The 24,180-nt window shown below is 35.2% G+C and overlaps 1 protein-coding gene across 5 annotated transcripts in view; it reads right to left on the bottom strand.

The window, feature by feature from the left end:
- The window catches only part of LOC149066865 (ras-specific guanine nucleotide-releasing factor 2-like), a 416,992-nt gene that overhangs the window by 123,397 nt on the left and 269,415 nt on the right, over window positions 1–24,180 (bottom strand). For all 5 annotated transcript variants that reach the window (XM_089253071.1, XM_089253073.1, XM_089253072.1 and 2 more), the window contains exons 3-7: window positions 9,105–9,252; window positions 8,364–8,447; window positions 6,001–6,104; window positions 5,348–5,497; window positions 1,624–1,703 (exon numbers count right to left, since the gene is read on the bottom strand). In XM_089253071.1, coding sequence (XP_089109197.1) covers window positions 1,624–1,703; window positions 5,348–5,497; window positions 6,001–6,104; window positions 8,364–8,447; window positions 9,105–9,252 — 566 coding nt within the window. The remainder of the gene's footprint in view (window positions 1–1,623; window positions 1,704–5,347; window positions 5,498–6,000; window positions 6,105–8,363; window positions 8,448–9,104; window positions 9,253–24,180) is intronic.

The following is a 24,180-nucleotide window of genomic DNA, read 5'->3' as shown; positions in this document are numbered from 1 at the left end:
TCATTCTTGGAAACTTCGACTTAAAGGAAAAAACTTCGAGTTAAGGGGAAATTTTAACACTAAAATACGGAAAAAGTTCTGGGCTGAAAGAAAACTAAAACGCGGACATTCGAGCTGTTTGAGTTCGACTTATCGCGAATTGACTGTCGTGAATTTACTCCATTACTCCATTCAAAGAACTTTAGTTTGAAAATCATTATGCAAGTTCTTGCTGTCAGCGACATAGTTCAGTGTATCTCAACCTTGGAACAGGTCTCCCTTGCTGTACTGGTATATTTTAAAGTGACTACTGGTAAAAAATAAAAAGGGCGGGGGGGGGGAGGAAAAGGGAAATGTATAGCCAAGCATATAGTGCAGTGATTCCCAACGTGGGCGTTGACGCTCCCTTGGGGGCGATGGAAAGTTCCAGTGGGGCCGCAAAAGCTACGGGTATAACATAGGATCCTATGGGCTAGACTGCGTTGGGGGGCGATGGGAGAAAAAGGTTGGGAAACTATGATATAGTGAAAGGAGAGCTGAAATAGGTGTAATTAAAAGAAGTTTGGATCTGCAGAAATAAAGCTTTCAAGTGAAATAGGCTGACAAAAAATTGGGACTACTTTCGGAATTCCCCATAACTGCCCATAGAATCACAGGCCCTCTCACAACGCCTATACCCGTAGAGCGGGAAGGAGCATGATGAAATCTGGTACCATTTTTTTCGAGAGCAGGGATGCAAATTTATAAGCTGCTACTTCCAGCTAAGTACGGTTCCTCACAATAACTTCTTGCCCGGAGGCTCATGATTTTGAAATAGCATTGCATAGAAAGTAGCCCCCATGAATAAGTAGCTCACTGACCACTATCCAGAGATTCATAAATCCATTTTATTTCCAAATTTTTGTTCACTATAAACTCCCTCAAAAAAAAAAATCAATTCAATAAGTACAAAGCTATCTCCTGAGGGAAAATAGAGGGACATTGGTCAAGACCAGGGGGGAACCTAAGGAAAAATACGGTATAAACAAAGCCACGAGGGAAAAAAAATATTGTATTAAAACACTGATACATATGACTTCTTCGCTTTAAAACAGTTGCATTTCACAAGATCGAAAGCTAAAAAAGACTACAAATTTGCGAAAAATAGTAAATAATAGGTGCAATCTTCACCTTTAACATTGTGCAACGTGCAAGAAAAACGCTCAGAACTCTCGATACATTTTTAAGAAAACATTTTTTTCCTTAAAAAAGCCACGCAGTTTAAGTAAAATCTGATTTCCTGATTTTAGCCGCATTAAAATGCAATTTAAATTTCGAAAATTCCTAAAGTATCAATTGAATTCAAGATAAATATTCAGATCTTCTAGATTCATTGTACTATATTCGTCCCAGAATTGAGACCTCACTGAGCTGCGAGCGATTAAAATAGCCTATGATAGGCATCTCGCATAGGCTTTTATAAAATAGTTTAATTTTACTTAGAACGGTATACATAGATATAGAAGCACTAACTAAAAGGAACATGAAATCAGTGTTAGCGGAGCAACGTGCAGTGATAAAAAGGAATGTGATAATATACGTATAACGTGTAAGCATCTACCATACTCGTGATCTCACTGCAGAGAGATATTCAGAACCACTCACCAAGAACTAACGTGGGCCAGCTCTCCATTCTCGCGGTGAGACCTTTTATGAAAATTTGATGTAAGAACATCACCGTTTCACTGTAGAAAAATAAAAAACATGTGATCTCTTAATGCATAATTTATATTTCTCAGAGAATGATACGCAAATCCAGGGAACATGTTGGAGAGAGAAAAAAGGATGATTCATGAGTTCTTATACGTCAAGATAGTTGAGGAGCTTGTTTTCAAAAAGGAAATATTTCCACTTTTTTTCCCGTAATGCACTTTTTAACGGTTCATGAACCTTTGGGATAAGTTCTGTCGGATTATGAAACCGGAATTATTCAAATGGGAATATTTTTTGGTAGAAATTGCAATGTAGAGTTAGTCGTTTCTATCATATCCACCTTTTTCGTACACTTCGGTATCTTTCATGTCTCGACATGAAAAAGGACACCATGGACATCATGGGAACGAAAGTTTCATCTGCTAACGAGGAGTGTCCGCTAATGGATAGTAAGATGCACTGGAGCCCGTCGATGTAATTCAAAATTGTGTCCGACAGTGGAGGTGTCGGCTAACGGGAGTGTCCGTTATGGGAGGTTCCACTACTACTAAACCAGACGTGCACCTCGTCCATATTCCTTTGCGGAACTTCTAACGAATTGGTACATGTTGGAATGTGTGTGTGTGTGTATATATAGTGAAGCTTCCGTGAAGTTTGTTTCCGTGCAATGCTTGATATGTGTATTTTGCTGCCATCTGCAATCAATTTTTTTAAACCATGAGGTTTTTCTCAACTCATAGTGAGTGAAGTGTAATGAATGAATAATTGTAACGTTGTAAGCCTGTTGCTCTCTGCGGCGAGATTTTTCAACGGGAAGATCGGCTCGCATTCGCGGCTCGAAGTGAGTCACTGTAGAATGATCGTATTTCTCATATTTATGACGAGAGAACAGTAAGAGTACCTTCATGTTCTAGTTAAAATCTTCTGGAATCAACAGGTGACGTAGTAATTTCCAATTTTTAGACTTTGCCTGGCTCAAATTTTAATCAAAAAAGGTAACATTTCCTCTAATTTTCTTTTAAAATTGGGCATTTCTAAAATTCAAATGTGGATAACAATCTTTTTAATGTTGATCAATAACCACAATTTTTAAATATTCTTATAACACTCCCGTATAGTGTTCGCCAATACGTATCTAGACGCATGATTCACGCGTCAAAATTCAGTTTTACTTCTCCGAATTTTGCTGAGGAGTGAAAATACTCCCTCAAGATGTAAGGTAACTTTTTAATAGTGTTATTTCTCATTGATTCGGATAATACTGGTCCTGTATGCTAGCTTTTGGGCTATTTTCTACTTTTGTAAAACTTTTGTTTTTCATTTCTACTTTATATTTAGCAAAAGTGTAAATTCCCTTTTGAAAATAATCTCCTCACATTCTGTTTGTCCTAGCTGCTCCAGTTCAAAAGTATAGCGCCCGAGTCGCATGGTGATACTACTCTGCTCAGTGCTCCGTACCACCGTGAAGATTTTCGTCAGGCCCCGGGTTTGAGCCGGCGGAAGAATATAGATAAAATATTTTTCCTGCCGAGCTTGAGGCGACCACCGATCGATGGTACTTTCATTTCCAACCCAACTCGTAAATGGCAGTAAATTGCGTTCAGCGATGCGGCTAAAGTTGGTGTGTGGTGTAGAAGTAATTCGAAAGAATATGAGGAATTAATTGGAGGCTTACCGAAAAAAAATTAGACAATGGGAGGAAATAGCATTCTAACACATATTATTTAACACTTTTTAGAACTTTAACACTTCTTCTATTTTCAGCTGTAAAGTTGTTTTACCCTTTCTTCTAGGCGTGATAATGCAACTCTGTCGAAGACAAGTTCATCCCTGATGTACACCCTTATATAGTTCCCCCCCCCCCTCCCTATTTTATTCGAGATATTTCGGGATTTCCGAAATAAAGCAGATCAAGTTAGACGAGATATCTCGGAGTTGCCGCTTCAAGGGTTAAAACAAGGTGATCACAGAAAAAAGTTATTCTTTTTATTTTATCCCTTGCAATATGAATGACGTATCTGATCTCAACACGTTAATTGTATACTTTTTTCCCCCTCTGGAAGTATACTTCTAGGATCAACGATTCTCGTGTTATTCCTGGACAAAGGGGCTTTCCTATGAAACCTGAATACAGGGTGGATACTAACGACCGCCTAATAATTAAACACGTGATTCCTTGGGAAAACTAATATGGAAAAGTGTTTCCCGTTTCAGGAACGGACGAATATTAAGGAAATTAATTAGAACCTTTCATCACTTTTATTTAAAACGTTTTGAAATTTTGTGACGTGTCAGCTTTCTAACGCTCAGTATTCTTACGCACGTGCCAAACATCAGACGTAAAAAACATTTCCCATGCAGTGGATTGCCGCTAACAGAAAGTGAGCTGAAATATTTAACCTCCGTTATAAGCCAAGCTCAGTTATTTTTTTTTCACAATTGGCGCTTTTGTCTCCTCGCATTGAGTGATGTTATAACCTTGTTATTACGTGTTACCTTCGCTTAACAAAATTTTCAAATTTATCACCAGATTTGAAAAGAGTTAGTCAAACAAGATCTATTAGATTTCACCCCCCCCCCCCCAAAAACGTGGTAGGTTTTTTTTCTTATTACAAGCGAGAGAAAAAACTCTCCTCCGACAGTAGCGTAGAAATTATCTCCCGAGACTCCGAGCGAATTTTCCCAGAGGGTATGTTAAAAAGGCCCCTTGGCGATACAAAACTATATGAAAATGTACTGAGTACATGTCCTGAAGGGAATTATTCGGCGTTTTAATTTACAGTTGGCGGAGAAAGGAGAGAGAGGGGGAATTGAGGTACAACAGAGAAAGGGGAAAATCTTGAGGGGACCGTTAAGACCTTCGGAGAAATTCTTCTCGCCATGGACCCTTAATCACACCCCCTGAAAAACAAACATTACCTTATATGGCTCGATGACCATCTCCTTCACTCTCTTACAACCCTTTGTAATTCGATCCGTGTTTCTCATCTGGGGCCCCAAGGCAGCAGTACCGTGTACAACTGTATCTTAAGGCCTAAACTTTCTATAGAATAGATTTTGCTTTCCACTATTATTATTATTATATGTGCCATAATATATACAATTAAATATAGGTATAATCAAATGATTAATTATGCAAGATTCCGCTGTACAAATAAAACATAAGGCAAAAATCTATTCAATATAATAATCTTTTCTTTTCTCTAAGTTAATGTAATGTTATGATGAATTTTGACAATTCAACATAACAACAAAGGCGTTATAGCTCCATAATTATTGGTCAAATTAAAAAACTGTAAACCTTTTTCCCATATTAGTTTTTCCCCAAGGAATCACGTGTACAGTTTATTATTGGGCGGTCGATAGTATTCACCCTGTATGCACTCGGCTTTCTTTAACCAAAATTCCCCTCGGCGGGTAACACACTCGACAAGTAAAACTACTTTATATGACTAGAAGATTCAATAGCAGGCAAACACATCTCTAAACACGTTTTTAAATCTGTCAAGGACCAAGATAACCTCTATTTCGTTTTACATACAACAAAAATTTGAGTGCTTTCAGATAAATGTAAAAATGGCGGGGTACTAATGTTCATTTCAATCGTACCACAGACGAAATCGAAACTTTAACAAGAATAAATAAAATGAAACTTTACCCATTCATATAAACATACCTATTGAGAAAGATCGAGTTTACTTCATCGTGGGTACACGGTGGCTTCTGAGAGCTGGCAGCCATCTTGAATGGTCTCAAGAAACACGCAACCAGCAACTGAAGTTGTTCCACGTACTCCTCTTCAGACTCTACCATACGGAAAACGAGGCTGCAAACACACACGCATACAAAAATAAAACAGCGCATTACACGCACATTCTAAATGCATAAATATACTACTTTTTGTACAACAACTGTTAAGAAAACATTCCTGAACGAAAAAAATGCCAAATATATAGGAAAACGTTTTCTTCCTCTCGTTCCCTTGATCCTGATATGAATAAGTAAGAATATTTCCACGTAGTATCGCCATCTTATATATATCAGTCGCCGCCCACGATGGAAGCCATCAATTCCCCAGGGAAGCTCGAGGAAAAGCTGTATTTCCTTTTACCTATTACATTCCATATACCTTGCGTATATAATAAGAATGGCGGAAAGAATTTTTCGCCCGTCCTCTTTTGCATATGTATTTATCTTCATATATGCATAATAAAAATAAACTCGATTTGTGAAAATTCTTCCCCATTGATTCTATGGACGTACGACGACCATAGATATCCTTTAGATCCGTCCGTAGGAATTCAATATTTGCTATATGTGGTGGGTTACCTATTTCTTTTCCTCATGCTTTCGGCATGTGGAGAGCTGATGTATTCAGCGACGATCTGTTTCCATCGTCTTCTACAGAGCCATCCCCTGAAGAAACTCTGAACCTGCAGACGAATGAAACGCATCAATACACGAGAAAAATATAACACACACACACACATTTAATGGTTAAATTCCTTTCAAGTTTTAGAAATAAGATATAGGCCAGTCGTTTTCAACATTTTATGTTTCACGTACACCCCTTTCTCCTCCACCCGCTCACTCAAAATGAGTGCGAGCCCCTTTGAAAAGCATTGGAAGGTTGCGTAGAAGTAGGAGAGTGATGGAGACTCGTTTACCCCTTGTAACGTGCGAGATAGTTGTTTACCCCTAGAAATGTGGGAAAGACTTAACGCATGTGTGAGAAACTTGTTTACCATTTGAAGTTTGCGAGATAGGTGTTTTGCCTAGAAAATGTATACAACAGTTGTTTGGTCGAGAAAATGTGTACCGGAGCTGTTTTGTCAAGAAAACGTGAACGAGAAATAGCCTTAGAAATGTATCGAAAACGTACCCTTAGTCTGTGGGAGAGTTTTTTACCCTTAGAAGTGTGTGGGGAAAGTTTTTTACTCTTAAGAAGTGTGTGGGAGACTTGTTTAGCCAAGGAAATGCGTGTGAGAGACTTTTTTAGCCAAGGAAAAGTGTATGAGAAGTAGCGTTAGAAATGTATGGGAGACTTGTTTACTCTTAGAAGTGGGGTGGGAGAGTTTTCACCCTTAGAAATGTGTGGGAGAGTTATGTACCCCCATAGAAATGTGGGGAAGACTTTACGCGTTCGTGAGCAACTTGTCTACCTTTAGAAGTGGATGAGAGAGTTGTTCAGCCCAGAAAATGTGTACGAGATTGGTTTAGCCAAGAAAATGTGTATGTATGTGAGAAATAACCTTATAAATGTATGGGAAACGTTTACACTTAGAAGTCTGTGAGAGAGATTTTTAGTCTTAGAAGTGTGTGGGAGAGATTTTTAGTCTTAGAAGTGTGTGGGAGAGTTTTCACCTTAAGAAGTGTGTGACAGTTGTTTAGCCAAGAATAAGTGTATGAGAAGTAGCGTTAGAAATATATGGGAGAATGTTTATGCCTTAAAAGAGAGTGTGTGTGGGAGAGTCTTTACCCTTAGAAGTGTGTAGGACAAAGTATGTGTTAGACAAGGATTATGCGTATGAGAAGTAGCTCTAGAAATATATGGGAGACTTTTTACCCTTAGAAGTGTGTGGAAGAGTTTTTTAGTCCAAAAAAATGTGTACGAGAAATAGCCATAGAATTGTGGGGTAACTTTTTTATTTCTAGAAAAACCCGTTGAAGACGAAAGTAATCTTCAGTGAAATACGGGGAAGCTTATTTAGATATTTGTGGGAGACTTCATTGTGCATAGAAATTTGTGGGAGACTTCATTAACCATGGAAATGTGCGGGAGACTTCTTTATCTCTAGAAATTCGTAGGAGACGAATCTAAAACTGTCAAAAATACGGGGATGCTTGTTTACCCTAAAAACGCGTAAAAGAGTTGTTTTCTTCCTGGAAATGAGAAGAGACTTGCGTGCCTCTATAAATGCGCAGAAAACGAGCTTATACAGATTGAAATGTGATGGAGGATCGTGTTTCCTAGAAAAAAGTGAGTGACTTGTTTATTTCTAAATGTGTAGGAGACTTGTTTACCTCTAGATAGGAGTGGAAGATGAACATAACACGCTTTCTGAATTGGGAGGGACAGATTTTTTTACTCCAAAAAATATATGGCAAAGGTTTCATCTTGCAGAAATGAGGGGAAGAGACTTTCTTTATAACCTTTTACCTCTATAATGACGACCGTAACTCCTCGAAATTGGGTCGAATTGCGCATGTACAACTTGAAATGTGATGGAGGACCGTGTTTCCATAGAAATGCGTGGGAGACTTCATTACTTCTAGAAATATGTGGAAGACGTGTTGATCACTAAAAATGTGTGGGAAAGTTATGAAACTGCGGAAGACATCTTTATTCAAAAAATACGTAATAGGCGGGCGTGAAGGCTTCCCGAAATGCGTAGAAGACGTGTGTAACCCATGTTGAATACTAGACGTTGCACTTATTTCTGGAAATGCTTTCTGTGAAGGCGTACTTTCCCTCTCCTCCTACTGAAATATGTAGAAGACTTCTATATGTCCTTGAAATGCGTCAACAATCGTTTTTGGAGAAAGAGAGTTTCTGCCATTGATCATCTGATAATTTTTTGCTTACCCCGTGAAGCTCGCCACTATCCCAGGGTCACGCGTGTCACAGGTTTGTAACCACTGGCACACTCTCTTAACTTATAATGCAAGGAAGGGGGGGGGGATTTGCTTACTTTCTTGATTTTTCTTATTTCTTCACTGTCTTCTTCTTCTGATTTGCTCGGAGTTAGACGCCATTCCCTCTTCAGTGTCGCCAACTGAGTAAAGGATACAATTAGCAACTTGCAAACTCTTATAAATTCAACGAAATTCACCTATGAGTCAAACATTTAGTCATAATTACAATATGACAATTCTTACAAATACAAGTATGATCTTCAAGGATACAGATTGCCCAACAATGTAGCCCTTCTCCTAGCCAGATCATGGCCCGCCTCTCTGCCTCAATGAAGAGATTTTAGCAAGCGATCGAAGAAAACTTGGGCCATGCTGGAAAATGAAGATATATGTGTTGTGAACTCTAACGCGAAGTTTGTTTCTGTGTAGTGCTTGCTATAGTGCTGACATCTGCCATCAAGTTTTCTAACTATAAATGAAGTGTTATGATTGATTAAATGTACTGTTGTAGGCCTGTTGTTCTCTGTGCTGATACTGACAAGGTAGCCAGAAATGGTAAAACTCTTCTACTCAATAGATGTTATACCATTGGTCAGGAAAGATTGCGAGCCCGGTTTATCTCCAGTCTTCGGCCCGTATAACACAGACAATTTTCGCTTCGAACATGGAAAAGAGATAGCAGCACTCAGCACACAAAAATTTACTTTTCTTCTGTATAATTTCGATGTGAAAATTTTTGACTATCACGAATTTGTACATGTTAGCACTAGAATTCATGTATTTGTGTATATTAATACCTCAGATCGTAGCTTCTTGATCTCCATTGTAAGTTCCTCGCATTGCTGTGTGTATTGCCACTTGGCGGTCTTCTCGCTCTCGACTATCTGCACGAGGTGAAGATGCTTCTGCTCCAACTCTTCCTTCTGCAAGACTATCTTACTGAAACTAAAATTTAATAAAGCAAAATTACTTCACCCGTAACTATTAGTTCCATCCAACATATTTGACCAGGAGCGACATCATTAAAAATTAATATAAGAATCAGATCAATGTCTAATCTTGTTCATGATATAGTTTTCTAGAACAGTGTTCTCTCTTCAAAGTTTCAATATTCGTGAACCGATGAAATCAAGTGAATAATTTCGTGGACCGCCATCAACCCATTTACGATCACGGAAGAAATATTTCGTCCAAACGGCAGTGGAATAAACTCATTTTCTCTGTGTTTTATTTACCTGTTTCCTCGCCATTGCAAAGTGATTTTTTCGCTCATATTATAACGAAATTTTCTACTACATACATACATGTATGAGCGAAAGACAACATGATGACAGTGAAAAGAGGAAATTTACTGTATACTCCCTTATCTACTTATCTATATCATATACTCTGTTTTTCTTTACTATTTATTTTGTCTTCCTTTTCTTCTATTTTTTCTTACCTTTTCTTCTATTTTTTCTTACCATTTCTTCCTTTATCTAACGTGAGGTTAGGTTACGAAAAAGGTTAACAGATTTATCGCCGATTCTTCAGATAGCCTCCAAATTTGTTGCAAAAAACTTGTAATGGAGAAAAATGATTTGCATTGCAAAGAAAAACGCTTATGTTGGGAGGAAAATTTCCCGACATCCTCACTCGTCATATACATTTGAGGAAACAAAGTTCAGCCGGAACTCGTGCTGCCACCTATCAGATAAAAACAAAACTGTCGGTTATAACTGTGGAAATTTTTTTTTTTTTCTGTTCTGCTTTAAAACCGGTTAGGTAGCATCAAAATGATCTGTGCCATATTTTGGTCTATTTTCATGCCATATTGACGTAAATTTCACAATAATGCCGGTTTATAAGCTTACCGCAGAACTTCAGTTGTTACTTCGTTCTTGAATTATTATATTATGCTATACACTATTAAAATGAGATTTAATATATATATTAAATCTCATATTATATATATTATATATATTATATATATATATATATATATAAATATAAATATAAATAAATAAATAAATATATATATATATATATATAAACTTGCTATAATACCCGGCGCTGCCCGGGTTTTCTTTAATGAAGCTTTTTGGATCACGTGATATCTCCCTCTTTCTTTGAGGGACATGCAAACCGTGTCTAAGTTAACCAATATGGCGACTTCCTGTGCGACTCATGAAATAAACAAAACTAGATTTAAAGAAACGTAGAAATGAATATATATATTTTATATATAGAAATTTCCAAAGCATCCTTCTCATCCCACAATGCATCTCCCCAATCCTGTAGTGACTAACAATTACGGGGAAATTAGGACAAGTGTTTGAAGAACACGATCTAGAACATTCTTCGCCATTATTACATTCTTATAACGACCGCGGGGTATCCTCGACGACATAAATCGATACAGGAAATGATGGCTTGTCGGCATAACTCTCGCTTCTAATATTTCAAAGGAAATCGCTGGATATGATCTCATCAAGGAGTCATCTCGGATTTCTCAAGCTTCCGTCCAGGAGATGGATCGTCTTTATTGGACGACGCGTACAACAGCTGTATTGTATATGTGATATTAGAGCGCGTGTGTATTGAGGGTACTGGAGTGTCTCGTAATGTTTGATATTAGGTGTCGGGATTTATAAAGCCCATTATATATCGGCTCGGAATGCTTCGGGTCATAGCCAGAGTACCATCGCGTGTCATCATCAAACATGTCTGTCATTAGAATGGCTTTCCGAGTTCGATTAAGTCGAAATCGTAGAAATATACAAGGTGTACCAACAAGTCCGGAGATATCGAAGTTAATTTTGAATAGAGGGTGATGGATGGTGATAGTGAAATGATCCGTTCGGTTGGAATCGAAATGGCTACAGCTCCTTCTGGAACCCAAATGTTGTGTGGTCTGCTTGGGAGTCTCCTGAGACGAACCAGCTTATTGCTGATTAATACAATGATTGCTGATTACTTGAATACAAATACAACGCCACAACAGGCAAATTGCCCAACTGACTTAAGAACATCATGGATCCCCGAGCCATTTTTTGGAGGCCCTACAACTACTGCTACACCATACATGCACCCCGCCCACACACCCCCGCGGAACCTCCAACGAATCGGTACATGCGGGAATGTGCGTGTACGTGTAGTGAAACCTGACGTGAAGTTTTTTGTTATGCTTGTTATGTGTAGTGCTGCCATCTGCCACCAGTTTTTCAAACTATGAGTGAAGTGTTATGATTGAATGATTTATCGTTGTAGGACTGTTGCTCGCTGTGGCGAGACTTTTTAACGGGGAGACCGGCTCGCATTTGCGCCTTGAAGTTGGGAACCACAGAAAACCAACTTCAGCCGACCACCACTGTGGGGTTCGAACCCGGATCCTCGCATCGCGAGTCCGTCACTATAATCACTCGACCACCACAGCGGCGATATCCCCTAAGGGGACAGAGCGGGGGCCACGGTTGGTCTGGAAGTCAGCTTAGGAGTCTCCTGAGACGAACCAGCTTATATCCCCTAGGGGACAGAGCGGGGGCCACGGTTGGTCTGGAAGTCTGCTTAGGAAAATAGCTGAAAATTACAAAATGAAATGTATTTTGACTTGGTGAGTTTTGTCATAAGAGAAAAAATATTTTTTTTAAAAACTTGTCAGCCGTATGGAGATTGTTTTACAGGGTATGACTTATATAAGACTCGGGGACCATATCAATATTTTAATTCCGTATCTTTTTTTTGGTGATTGGTTTTTCAAACATTTTTTGTTATTAATTTGATGATTAGTTGTTTCATTCATTCTTGGTTGATCTTTCAATATATTTTTATCAATTATTTTCATAAATTTTAATCATTGATTTTCATAAATTTTAATCATTGATTTTCATAAATTTTAATCATTGATTTTCATAAATTTTAATCATTGATTTTCATAAATTTTAATCATTGATTTTCATATATTTTTCATCACTAATTTTAATGTGTTTTTGTTACTAATTTGCAGATATTTTTAACATTAATTTGCAGACATTTTTAACATTAATTTGCAGACATTTTTAACATTAATTTGCAGATATTTTTAACATTAATTTGCAGATATTTTTAACATTAACTTTTAATGATATTCATGATTACTTTCCATAATTTTTTTTATTAATTTTAATAAATATTTTGTGATTAATTTTTACCAGTTATTTTTTGATTGAATTTCACATTCTTTTTTAAATGATGTTTTCATTCTTTTTTAAATGATGTTTTCATTCATTTTTCGTTATTAATTATTTCATACATTGTTTTCTGCATGAAATGTATTTAATGTATGAAAATTAAATTTCAGAAAGTGTATGGAAATTAAATTCTAGGGAAGGTAAAGAAATTTATCGTAAAAAATGTGTAAAAAACTAAAGAAATGCGTAAAAATTAATAAAAATCCATGAATATATCCATTAAAACTATCTAAAAAAAAATGACTGAAAAAAATCAGAAAAAAATGAATGAAAAATCAACGAAAAAATGTGTGAAAATAAATCATATAAATGTAAGAAAAATCGATAACAAAAAAACGTATAAAAATCATTCAGGAAAATCAGTTGAAAAACTGTTTTTCATTTTTAATGTTTTCCCAGGTAGATTTAATGGATATATTCGTGAATTTTTTTAATTTTTACGAAGTTGTTTAGTTTTTACACATTTTTTACGATACAGTTTTATACCTTCCCTGGAATTTTATATCCATACACTTTCTGAAATTTAATTTTCATACATTCCATGTGGTTGAATTTCTTTACATTTCCTGTGATTAAATTTCATTCATATCCTATGTTTTAGTTTCCATAAATTCTCTTTGATTCAGTTTCCATAAATTTCTTGCGATTCAGTTTCCATAAATTTCTTGCGATTTACTTTTCATACATTTGCTGTGATTTAATTTTCATACATTTTCTTTAATTTTCATACATTTGCTGTGATTTAATTTTCATACATTTTCTTTAATTTTCATACATTTGCTGTGATTTAATTTTCATACATTTGCTGTGATTTAATTTTCATACATTTGCTGCGATTTAATTTTCATACATTTGCTGTGATTTAATTTTCATACATTTGCTGTGATTTAATTTTCATACATTTGCTGTGATTTACTTTTTATACTTTCTCTGTGATTTATAACTTTCATAAATTTTTTGATTGATCTTTTCACTCATGCTTTACGAATGATTTATTCATACATTTCTCGTGATTGATTCAATTTTACATATTTACTATGTTATTGATATGAATTTTCATACTTCATATTATTGATTTGATTAACATTCACTTCCTTGATTTATTTGATTTTTGTGATTGATTTTTCATATATTTCCTGTGATTGGAAGTTACCTCTAACGGTCTTGATTGACGATTTAGGAATTAACTATTGGATTATGATAAGAGTACTCTTTACTTTGTTTACAATTGGGTCACATCAAAAGTTATGGGGCTTCTTGGTGGAACGCTTCTCTCATCTATGCACTAATTAAGACTTGGTTATATAAGCATATAGGCTTAACAAAGCCTATGAATATGAAAAGTGTTAATCTATCTCATACGTAACACTAATAGTATAGTATTACATCAGGGATCTTCAACCTTTCAACCATTGAGAGCCAAATTTAAACTTTCCACGAAGCCAGCGGGCCAACAAGTCATTCCGTGGTATTCTTCGTTATTAAACAGGGTTCTGCGAATCGCTGAGTACTTTCACAAAATTTCAAATTTGAGATTTTTTTTTATTTACTTATGACTTTTTTCACTGATTTCGAGTTTTTCAAATTTATTATTTCTTTCATTAATTTTATTCTGGAATTTGTCTATAATTATGAAATAGATTTTTCATTGATGTTGAAATGTGAAATTATTTTTCACCAATTTTGAGTTTTTTTTTTCATGAAGTATTACTTTCAACCAATCTAAAATTACTCTCAATAATTCTGAAATTATTGCTCTACCAGTATAGTTATGCAATTACTTCTATCAGTACTGAAATTATTTCTATCAGTATAGTTATGCAATTACTTCTATCAGTATAGTTATGCAATCACTTCAATCAGTATAGTTATGCAATTACTTCTATCAGTATAGTTATGCAATTACTTCTATCAGTATAGTTATGCAATTACTTCTATCAGTATAGTTATGCAATTACTTCTATCAGTATAGTTATGCAATTACTTCTATCAGTACTGAAATTATTTCTATCAGTATAGTTATGCAATTACTTCTATCAGTATAGTTATGCAATCACTTCAATCAGTATAGTTATGCAATTACTTCTATCAGTATAGTTATGCAATTACTTCTATCAGTATAGTTATGCAATTACTTCTATCAGTATAGTTATGCAATTACTTCTATCAGTACTGAAATTATTTCTATCAGTATAGTTATGCAATTACTTCTATCAGTATAGTTATGCAATCACTTCAATCAGTATAGTTATGCAATTACTTCTATCAGTATAGTTATGCAATTACTTCTATCAGTATAGTTATGCAATTACTTCTATCAGTATAGTTATGCAATTACTTCTATCAGTACTGAAATTACTTCTATCAGTATAGTTATGCAATTACTTCTATCAGTACTGAAATTATTTCTATCAGTATAGTTATGCAATTACTTCTATCAGTATAGTTATGCAATCACTTCAATCAGTATAGTTATGCAATTACTTCTATCAGTATAGTTATGCAATTACTTCTATCAGTATAGTTATGCAATTATTTCTATCAGTACTGAAATTATTTCTATCAGTACTGAAATTATTTCTATCAGTACTGAAATTATTTCTATCAGTATAGTTATGCAATTACTTCTATCAGTATAGTTATGCAATTACTTCTATCAGTATAGTTATGCAATTACTTCTATCAGTATAGTTATGCAATTACTTCTATCAGTATAGTTATGCAATTACTTCTATCAGTATAGTTATGCAATTACTTCTATCAGTATAGTTATGCAATTACTTCTATCAGTATAGTTATGCAATTACTTCTATCAGTACTGAAATTATTTCTATCAGTACTGAAATTATTTCTATCAGTATAGTTATGCAATTACTTCTATCAGTATAGTTATGCAATTACTTCTATCAGTATAGTTATGCAATTACTTCTATCAGTATAGTTATGCAATTACTTCTATCAGTACTGAAATTATTTCTATCAGTACTGAAATTATTTCTATCAGTACTGAAATTATTTCTATCAGTATAGTTATGCAATTACTTCTATCAGTACTGAAATTATTTCTATCAGTATAGTTATGCAATTACTTCTATCAGTACTGAAATTATTTCTATCAGTATAGTTATGCAATTACTTCTATCAGTACTGAAATTATTTCTATCAGTATAGTTATGCAATTACTTCTATCAGTACTGAAATTATTTCTATCAGTACTGAAATTATTTCTATCAGTACTGAAATTATTTCTATCAGTACTGAAATTATTTCTATCAGTACAGTTATGCAATTACTTCTATCAGTACTGAAATTATTTCCATCAGTACAGTTATGCAATTACTTCTATCAGTACTGAAATTATTTCTATCAGTATAGTTATGCAATTACTTCTATCAGTACTGAAAATATTTCTATCAGTACATTTGCACACAGTTATTTCTTTCAGTAATTCTGTAACTAGTTTTTCATTAATTACATATACATTTTCATCAATTTAAAAATTATTTTTTTTATAATTTAAAAATTATTTCTTTCATGAAGATATTTTTCAGCATTACTGTAATTTAATTCTGTAATTTTTTATATAGCCTGCCATTTGGATGCCGAATTTTGCCTCAGGAAAAATATGCAATCATAGGTCCTAAAAAGTGTTTCAGCTCCTGGTCCCCCCGAATCCATTACGACAGCCCTTTTGATGTACCAAATGCACAACATTACTATTGCATAGCTGCCAAGTCTCCCGAATTTTAGCTTCATCGCTCGACCTCCCGAAAAGTTCTTAAATCTCCCGAATTTTTACAAAAATCCCTAATTGTCCCTAAAAATTCCCTACTTCATTAAAAAAAATCCCCGCTTATGAAAACAATCCCTAAGGAATTTCTTGTGGGGCATGAAGCCTCTTTTTTCCCCTTTCGAAATCACGTCACACGTCGTAAATGGGGAAATTCCCTTTTTAAGGAAGTTTTACAAACCCTCTGATGGTAACAAGAAAGTTGTTTGTCTTATCGTGCAGGGAAATGGCTTAGCAGCCAATAGTCCTGGATAATAATTGGATAAGATTATAGTGACGCGCATATAGTCAAAATTTCTTTTGTTGAAGTTACGTACGTGCGATATAACAAAGCATGAATACTAATAAGCAAAAACATATTTAATCAGTTTTAAAGATACTTATACCCCGATGAATTTCCTTTCATCAAACGTTCCAGAAGAGGGTCGACTTTTCCTTTTTGTACAAGTCGTGTTACGGACATAAACATCGGTCACGGTGGAAAGAGTGACATCATCACTCATGTGAAATGAAAAAAAAGACAAGCAAGTGTCACAAAAAGTCAGTTTCTTTAAAAATTGACGGTGTTTTCCTTCATCTTCCAATGATTTTGGGGTCATTCGCGCAGAATGTTTGTTCACAGCGTTTCTGATTGAACACAATATTTATTTTTACATCATTGAAGTTTTGGCCTCCAATTTCACTTGTTTTTTGCGTAGGAATTTTATTCCCAAGGGTTTAACTTTTATGTGTGTAAAATCCCTATTTTAATTTGACTTCAGTTTTTGAGTAGGGATTTTATTCCCTACGCTTTAACTTTTATGTTTGGAAAATCCCTATTGTATTTATTAGGGAGTGGTTTAGCATAAAATACGGGTTTGCGCGAAAATCTCCCGAATTTTCATTTTCAAAAGTTGGCAACTATGCTATTGAATCTGAAAAGTATATAACACTTCTAAATATAGCAGCACAGTGGGACCTCCTGTAACGCATACTCCCCAGTTAATAGACACCTGCCCCTTAACAGACACTTTTCTGATTGCCGGTTCTGTGAAATAGAACTTTAAAATATTTCACTCCCCGTTAGTGGACACTCTCGATAGCGGAAAGCAAAATCAGGCAAATTCTAATTTTTTTCCGAACTCTAATTTATTAACTTTTGATCATAAACCGAGAATTTATCACATATTAACTAAAATTATGTTTAATTCCAAGCTCGTGTTGGTAAAAATGATAAACTGTCAAATAACTAAACATAACTGTGGTCCAGGATAGCGAATTTGATTGGTAAAGTTGGTTTTGTTTGTTGATACGTGTGATGACAGCCAACATTATAAGACTCATAATATTGTTATTAATGATTTTATCCTTTTTATCCTCTTCACGCTTATTTTTATTGCAAAATGCATGTGTAGTGCACGTATCATGTACTGGTAAAAATATTTAGTTGGTTTAATAAAGGAAAGAAACTTTATACATTTTTCCGTATACTTATCACTTTCCGACTTAATTTGGGAATTAAGCGTAATCCCCGGTAAAAGTGATATATATGCAGTGAATTTTAATCAAACCTTCTTTATGGAGACGATTGGTGATTATGCATAACCACCGGGCTGTGTATCACTTTTACACAATCACATATATATTTTAGCATTAAAATATGTATATAGGAACCAATTGCGCGACCGATGCCAGACATCGTATAAATGTGAAAGTTGTGTAAACGAAGATTCACTGTATATCATACTTTCCCATTGGCGGACAAAAGTTTTGCTCCCCGTGGGTGTCCGTTATCGAGAGGTTCTACTGTATTGATTTCTCAGTGGCCGCGTTCTCTTCAACGATCTTTTTTCTTAAAATCCAATCGTTATTTCAATGTAAAGTAGTAGTATTTTCTCAAAATGGTCGGCGGGCCACGGTGAAAATCTCCGAGGGCCATATTTGGCCTGTGGGACAGGGGTTGTGAACCCCCGGTGTAAATATTCATTGTCCCAACTCTTTCTTGGAACAAAATTTTGAATGGAATTCCAGGGAAAACAAATTTTCACACTGTACAGAGTGATTGACTATCAACCTTCCAATAATTGTACACACGCGATTCCTTGTGAAAAATTAATATGGGAAAGTGTTTTTAGTTTTTGGACCGGACGAATATTAAGTGAGTTCTAACGTTTTGAAATTTTGTGACGTGTCATTTCTCCCACGGTCAGTTACGTGTCAAACACCATCCGTTGGAGGCCAGGTTCGGCCTTCTTCTTTCACAGTTGGCGCCTTTTCTCTCCACGTAGAGTGATAGTAGAATATATGGCGTTTTTTCTTTTTTTGCGGTAGTCATTTTTTTAACCTCTTTACGATCACGGGCGTAATATTACGTTCAAACACCAGTGGAATAAATCAATGTCGAATCTTGTGCATGATATTGTTTTTTTTAGAGCAGTGTTTTTCAACATTTTAATACTTGCGAACCGGTGAAATGAAGTGAACAATTTCGCGGACCGCCATTAACCCCTTTACGATCACGGACGAAATATCTCGTCCAAATCCAAACTCTAGTGCAATAAATTCAATCCAGTTCTCTGTTTCCTTTCCTCCCTCTTCCACCATCGCGAAGCTTAATAGTGACCCTATTTCTACGGAAGTTGCTCTGTCTTGTCCTCCTCCATTACTGAAAGAAAGAGAACACGTAGGGTGAGGGGTGAAGAGAGGACTCTAAAAAACCCCTCTCTCTAATGTACCTTATCTCTCTCGCTCTCTAATATAGCTTTTTCTTATATTTTTTTTTTCTTTCCCCCTCTATCTTTTTCTAACGCACGGTTAGGTTAGAACAAGGTGACCAGATTTATTCCGATTCGTCGAATACAGATTATTCAAATTTCTTGACAAAACTTTGTACGTGAAGTGGTTATTCTCACGGATGAACTCAAAAACTTTCAAATCGAGCACAATTCAAGTCTATCTACCCAGTGCGTTATGCCCGAAGTGTAAGTGTGTGTACCTAACAGTATGAGTGCGTATCTGGTGTTTTTATCGGATTTTTCAGTGCTGCCATCTGTAATTCTGAAGTGAAGCAAGTGAAGTGTAATGATAATATTTGTACCATTTCCAGGCCTCTGTTGCTCTCTGTGGCGATACTTTTTCAACTGGGAGAACTCAAAAACTTCAATCTGAGAAAATCGTAATAACAATCGCATAAAATTTTGAAAAGCGCAACACACACTGGAGAGGGCAAAAAAACAATTTTTCCCTCCCGATTTTCTCTCTCTCTCTTAGGGTTAATAGAATATTAATACGTTTAAAAGCGCTAAGTTATACGTTTGGTGTACGTTCAGTGAATTTGGCAGGATTATGAAGTGACGTCATCAATTTTTAAAGAGTTATAACACATTAATAAAAAAACTGAAGACATTTCTTCATATCAGTTTTTCACAAGGAATCACCCGTGTAGTTATTGGGTGATCGATAGTTATCACCCTGTGTAACTTGCAAATTTCAAGATGGAGCCACAGTAAAGTCCAAAGAAAAAAGAAATTGAATTTCTATCCAATGCCAAAAAAGCCATTGAAACAACAAATGGTTATTTAAAAGCATTGAATCAATTCCAATCCTTACTAAAAGAATGAAATCCCGGAATTTTCTCCCCATTTCATTTCAGATAAAAATAGACTTTCGTATCGATTACAAAGGAAAGAAAACATCGATATTATCGTAGAGAAAACGGATTTCCAGGACAAAAAATAAGATAGGAACTAGGAAAAAATATATATTTACTAGGAGAAGATAATTCCTGGACGTGTAGGGGATAAAAATAATGGGAGATGCAATTAGAGACGACACTAGTCCAAGTGTTGCTAAAAGCAGCTTAAGGACACAAGTTGTCCCGGAAAAGGAAAAATAACAGAAACTGTGTACATTAATCCACCTCAACATCACAATTCCTATATCCCTTCAATTAAGGACTGAACGAGGAATGAAGGTAAAGATCTCATTTTTCCGCCATCCGGGACATTATATTCCCACCTGAGGTTTCGCAGCAGCTGTGACTGGACCCTGGAAAGTCCCTATATCTATTATCTATTAGTTTCGATATATATATATATATATATATATATATATATATATATATATATATATATATATATATATATATATATATATATATATATATATATATATATATATATATATATATATATATTTATTTATTTATTTATTTATTTATTATGAAATTTACTTATTAACGCCTTCGGCTATATATATATATATATATTGGTTGCGATGTGTTTTTGGGTGACCAAATGTTTTGGTCAGTGACCATATTAGTGACCAAGTGAGTGAATGTTCAAGTGGCCAGTGAGTGACTTTATGAGCGATTGTATGAGTGACCAAGTGAGTGTGTGGTTGGGTGTCTGAGTGAGTGACCGTATGTGTAAGTGAGAGTAAGTAATTGTATGGGTGAAAGAATGATAATTTCAGTGATCAAGGGAGTGACCAAGTGAGAGGGTGCTGTGACCGTATGAGTAGCCAAGTGAGTAAGACCGCATGAACGACCTTGCTAATTCTCACAGCCACTCACTTGGACACTGATGCAATCCCTCACCCCTTCAATATTAGTCACTCAAACAGTCACTCGCGCATTCACTTGGTGTCTCATGCACTCCCTTACCCCTTCAATATTAGTCACTCTACACATTCACTTGGTGTCTCTCACAGTTACTCACCCACTCCAATCCAGTCACTCACACAACCAGGGCAGCAGAAATATCGAGGGTGGCATGTCGGAGGCGAAATTTCCGTAAGCCGTTAATCGTACACCCTGCACTTTGCAGAACTGATTTACATATCCCCATTGATTATTTTCATACAGCGCCCTCTATCGAGCAAAATTTTAACTCATCTTTTTTTTTTTCAGCACCAAAACAAAATCCCCATTTATGAAACAAACTTATCGTTCAAACTTTCCAATTCTGTCAGTTTCCACGAATTTTTTAAACAATTCACGAACTCATGGGACACCCTGTGTAATTATTATTGATAAAAGTCTGTTTGATTTGAGATTCTGTTACTAGATGGCGCTAAGTGGGAATTTCATGAGTAGGAGAATCTATTTTCTAAACAAATTGGCTTCTTGAGAGCAGCATATATACAGAGCGAGAGAGAGAGAGAGCAAAAGGAGCTGCTCTCGCCAATACAAATATGTTTTAGGGAGAACCGAATGGGGAAGAGTTTCTATATTTAGCTCTGTTCATCCTACGTGGCTCCCCTTGCAGTGAATTATGTCGTGGGCTGACCTGGTTATTGCATTTTTGGAATGCTCTCTAACTCTCTCCGAAAGCCATAAAAATGTTAATAGAAAAAAAAAAATACGACCCATAAACACAAACACTTGTTGATCTCCTTTTCCCAAAAATATTATCCCTTTTCCTTATCTTTTTCTTGGCATTTTGTGTGTGTTGTTGGTCCGCCTACGGATCGATTCATCAAAGTATGGAGGAATGAAATGGAATCTCGGCGTGTCAATAAAGGCTATTTGTTTGCTGATATGTTACGCATCAATAATAATTATGATAGCATAATCGTTAGAGATACGTGAATTTCGCTAAAAAAAAAATTCCAAATTGAAAGTTTTGCATTTATTCGCAAAACTAAAACGAAAAAAATTTCCAAAAAGGATTTTGCATCCACAAAAAAAACCTCCAAAATATCAGAAATTTTGCATTCATCCACAAAAATATTTTTCAATCAAAATTTTTCATGGATTTGCGAAAAACATTTCTAATCGAAAATTTCCATTCATCCGAAAAAATTAATTCGATACTTTTTATTCGTGTAAGAATAATGATAAAAATAATGATAATAATAATAATAATCAGTTTAAAAGGGACGTCAGGGAAATTTCGTTCTCGTTAGCAAAAAGATTTCTTAAATCAAAAATTTTGCATTCATGTGTGAAAATATTTCTGAAATCGAAAAAAAAAAAATTTGCATTTATTCGCAAAAAAGAAAAATTAAATTAAAAATTTTGTATTCATTCGCAAAAGAAAATCCAATTTCCAATCATTATTTCCCTTATTTTTTTGTTTGTTTTTGCTAATCTCCAAATTTTATTTGTCGATATTTTCTACATTATTTTTTTCTATTCCACAAATTATTTCTCTCATTTACTCAGTTTTAACAGGCGCCCACTGATTATTTTTTCAATTTATTTACGTTTTTCTGATCTTCTGATTACTTTTTCCTATTGATTGATTGTTTTTCTGCTCCACAGGTTATTTCTGTTATTGATTTTTTTCCTGCGTCACAGGTTATTTGTCCTATTACTTCATTTTTTCCTGCCCCACAGGAGGCTATTTTTCTTATTTATTCATTTTTTCTTTGTTTCACAGGTTATTTGTCCTATTACTTCATTTTTTCCTGCTCCACAGGAGGTTATTTATCTTATTCATTCATTTTTCTCCCTGTTCCACAGGTAGTTTGTCCTATTACTTCAATTTTTCCTGCTCCGCAGGTAGTTTGTCCTATTACTTCATTTTTTCTGCTCCACCGGAGGTTATTTATCTTATTCATTCATTTTTCTCCGTTCCACAGGTAGTTTTTCCTATTACTTCAATTTTTCCTGCTCCGCAGGTAGTTTGTCCTATTACTTCAATTTTTCCTGCTCCGCAGGTAGTTTGTCCTATTACTTCATTTTTTCTGCTCCACCGGAGGTTATTTATCTTATTCATTCATTTTTCTCCCTGTTCCACAAGTAGTTTGTCCTATTACTTCAATTTTTCCTGCTCCGCAGGTAGTTTGTCCTATTACTTCATTTTTTCTGCTCCACCGGAGGTTATTTATCTTATTCATTCATTTTTCTCCGTTCCACAGGTAGTTTTTCCTATTACTTCAATTTTTCCTGCTCCGCAGGTAGTTTGTCCTATTACTTCAATTTTTCCTGCTCCGCAGGTAGTTTGTCCTATTACTTCATTTTTTCTGCTCCACCGGAGGTTATTTATCTTATTCATTCATTTTTCTCCGTTCCACAGGTAGTTTTTCCTATTACTTCAATTTTTCCTGTTCCGCAGGTAGTTTGTCCTATTACTTCAATTTTTCCTGCTCCGCAGGTAGTTTGTCCTATTACTTCATTTTTTCTGCTCCACCGGAGGTTATTTATCTTATTCATTCATTTTTCTCCGTTCCACAGGTAGTTTTTCCTATTACTTCAATTTTTCTGCTCCACCGGAGGTTATTTATCTTATTCATTCATTTTTCTCCCTGTTCCACAAGTAGTTTGTCCTATTACTTCAATTTTTCCTGCTCCGCAGGTAGTTTGTCCTATTACTTCATTTTTTCTGCTCCACCGGAGGTTATTTATCTTATTCATTCATTTTTCTCCGTTCCACAGGTAGTTTTTCCTATTACTTCATTTTTTCCTGCTCCACAGGAGGTTTTTTCTCCTATTAATTCATTTATTTCTGTTCCACAGGTTATTTCTCTTATTACTTCATTTTTTCTTCTCCATATCTTATTTTTGTGATTAATTCATTTTTTTTCTGGTCCCAAATTCTGTTTACGAGAGTTTGTACACTTCTATTTAAGGGAATAATATTATATGCTGGTCCACAAATTAGTTTTCCCAGTTATTCAGTTTTACCGGACGCTCATTAGAAGTTACTTAAGTTTTTATCGGACCGCTCATCATTTCTTCAATTTATTTACGTTTTCCTGATCTAAAATTATTTCTCCTCTTTACTGATTTTTGTTTGCTGCCCCACAGGCTATTTCTCTTATTAATTCATTTTTTCCTGCTCCACAGGTTATCATTCTTATTAATTCATTTTTTTTGCTCCACAGGTTATTTCTCTTATTACTTCATTTTTTTCGTCCGCAAATTAATGCTTCTATTTACGGTATTAATAT

Source organism: Pholcus phalangioides, unplaced genomic scaffold, assembly GCF_987345545.1.
Source record: "Pholcus phalangioides strain wild (caught in Gottingen) unplaced genomic scaffold, Ppha-v1.0 ptg000032l_1, whole genome shotgun sequence".
Taxonomy (NCBI): domain Eukaryota; kingdom Metazoa; phylum Arthropoda; class Arachnida; order Araneae; family Pholcidae; genus Pholcus; species Pholcus phalangioides.
This window is presented reverse-complemented; position numbering and strand designations above follow the sequence as displayed.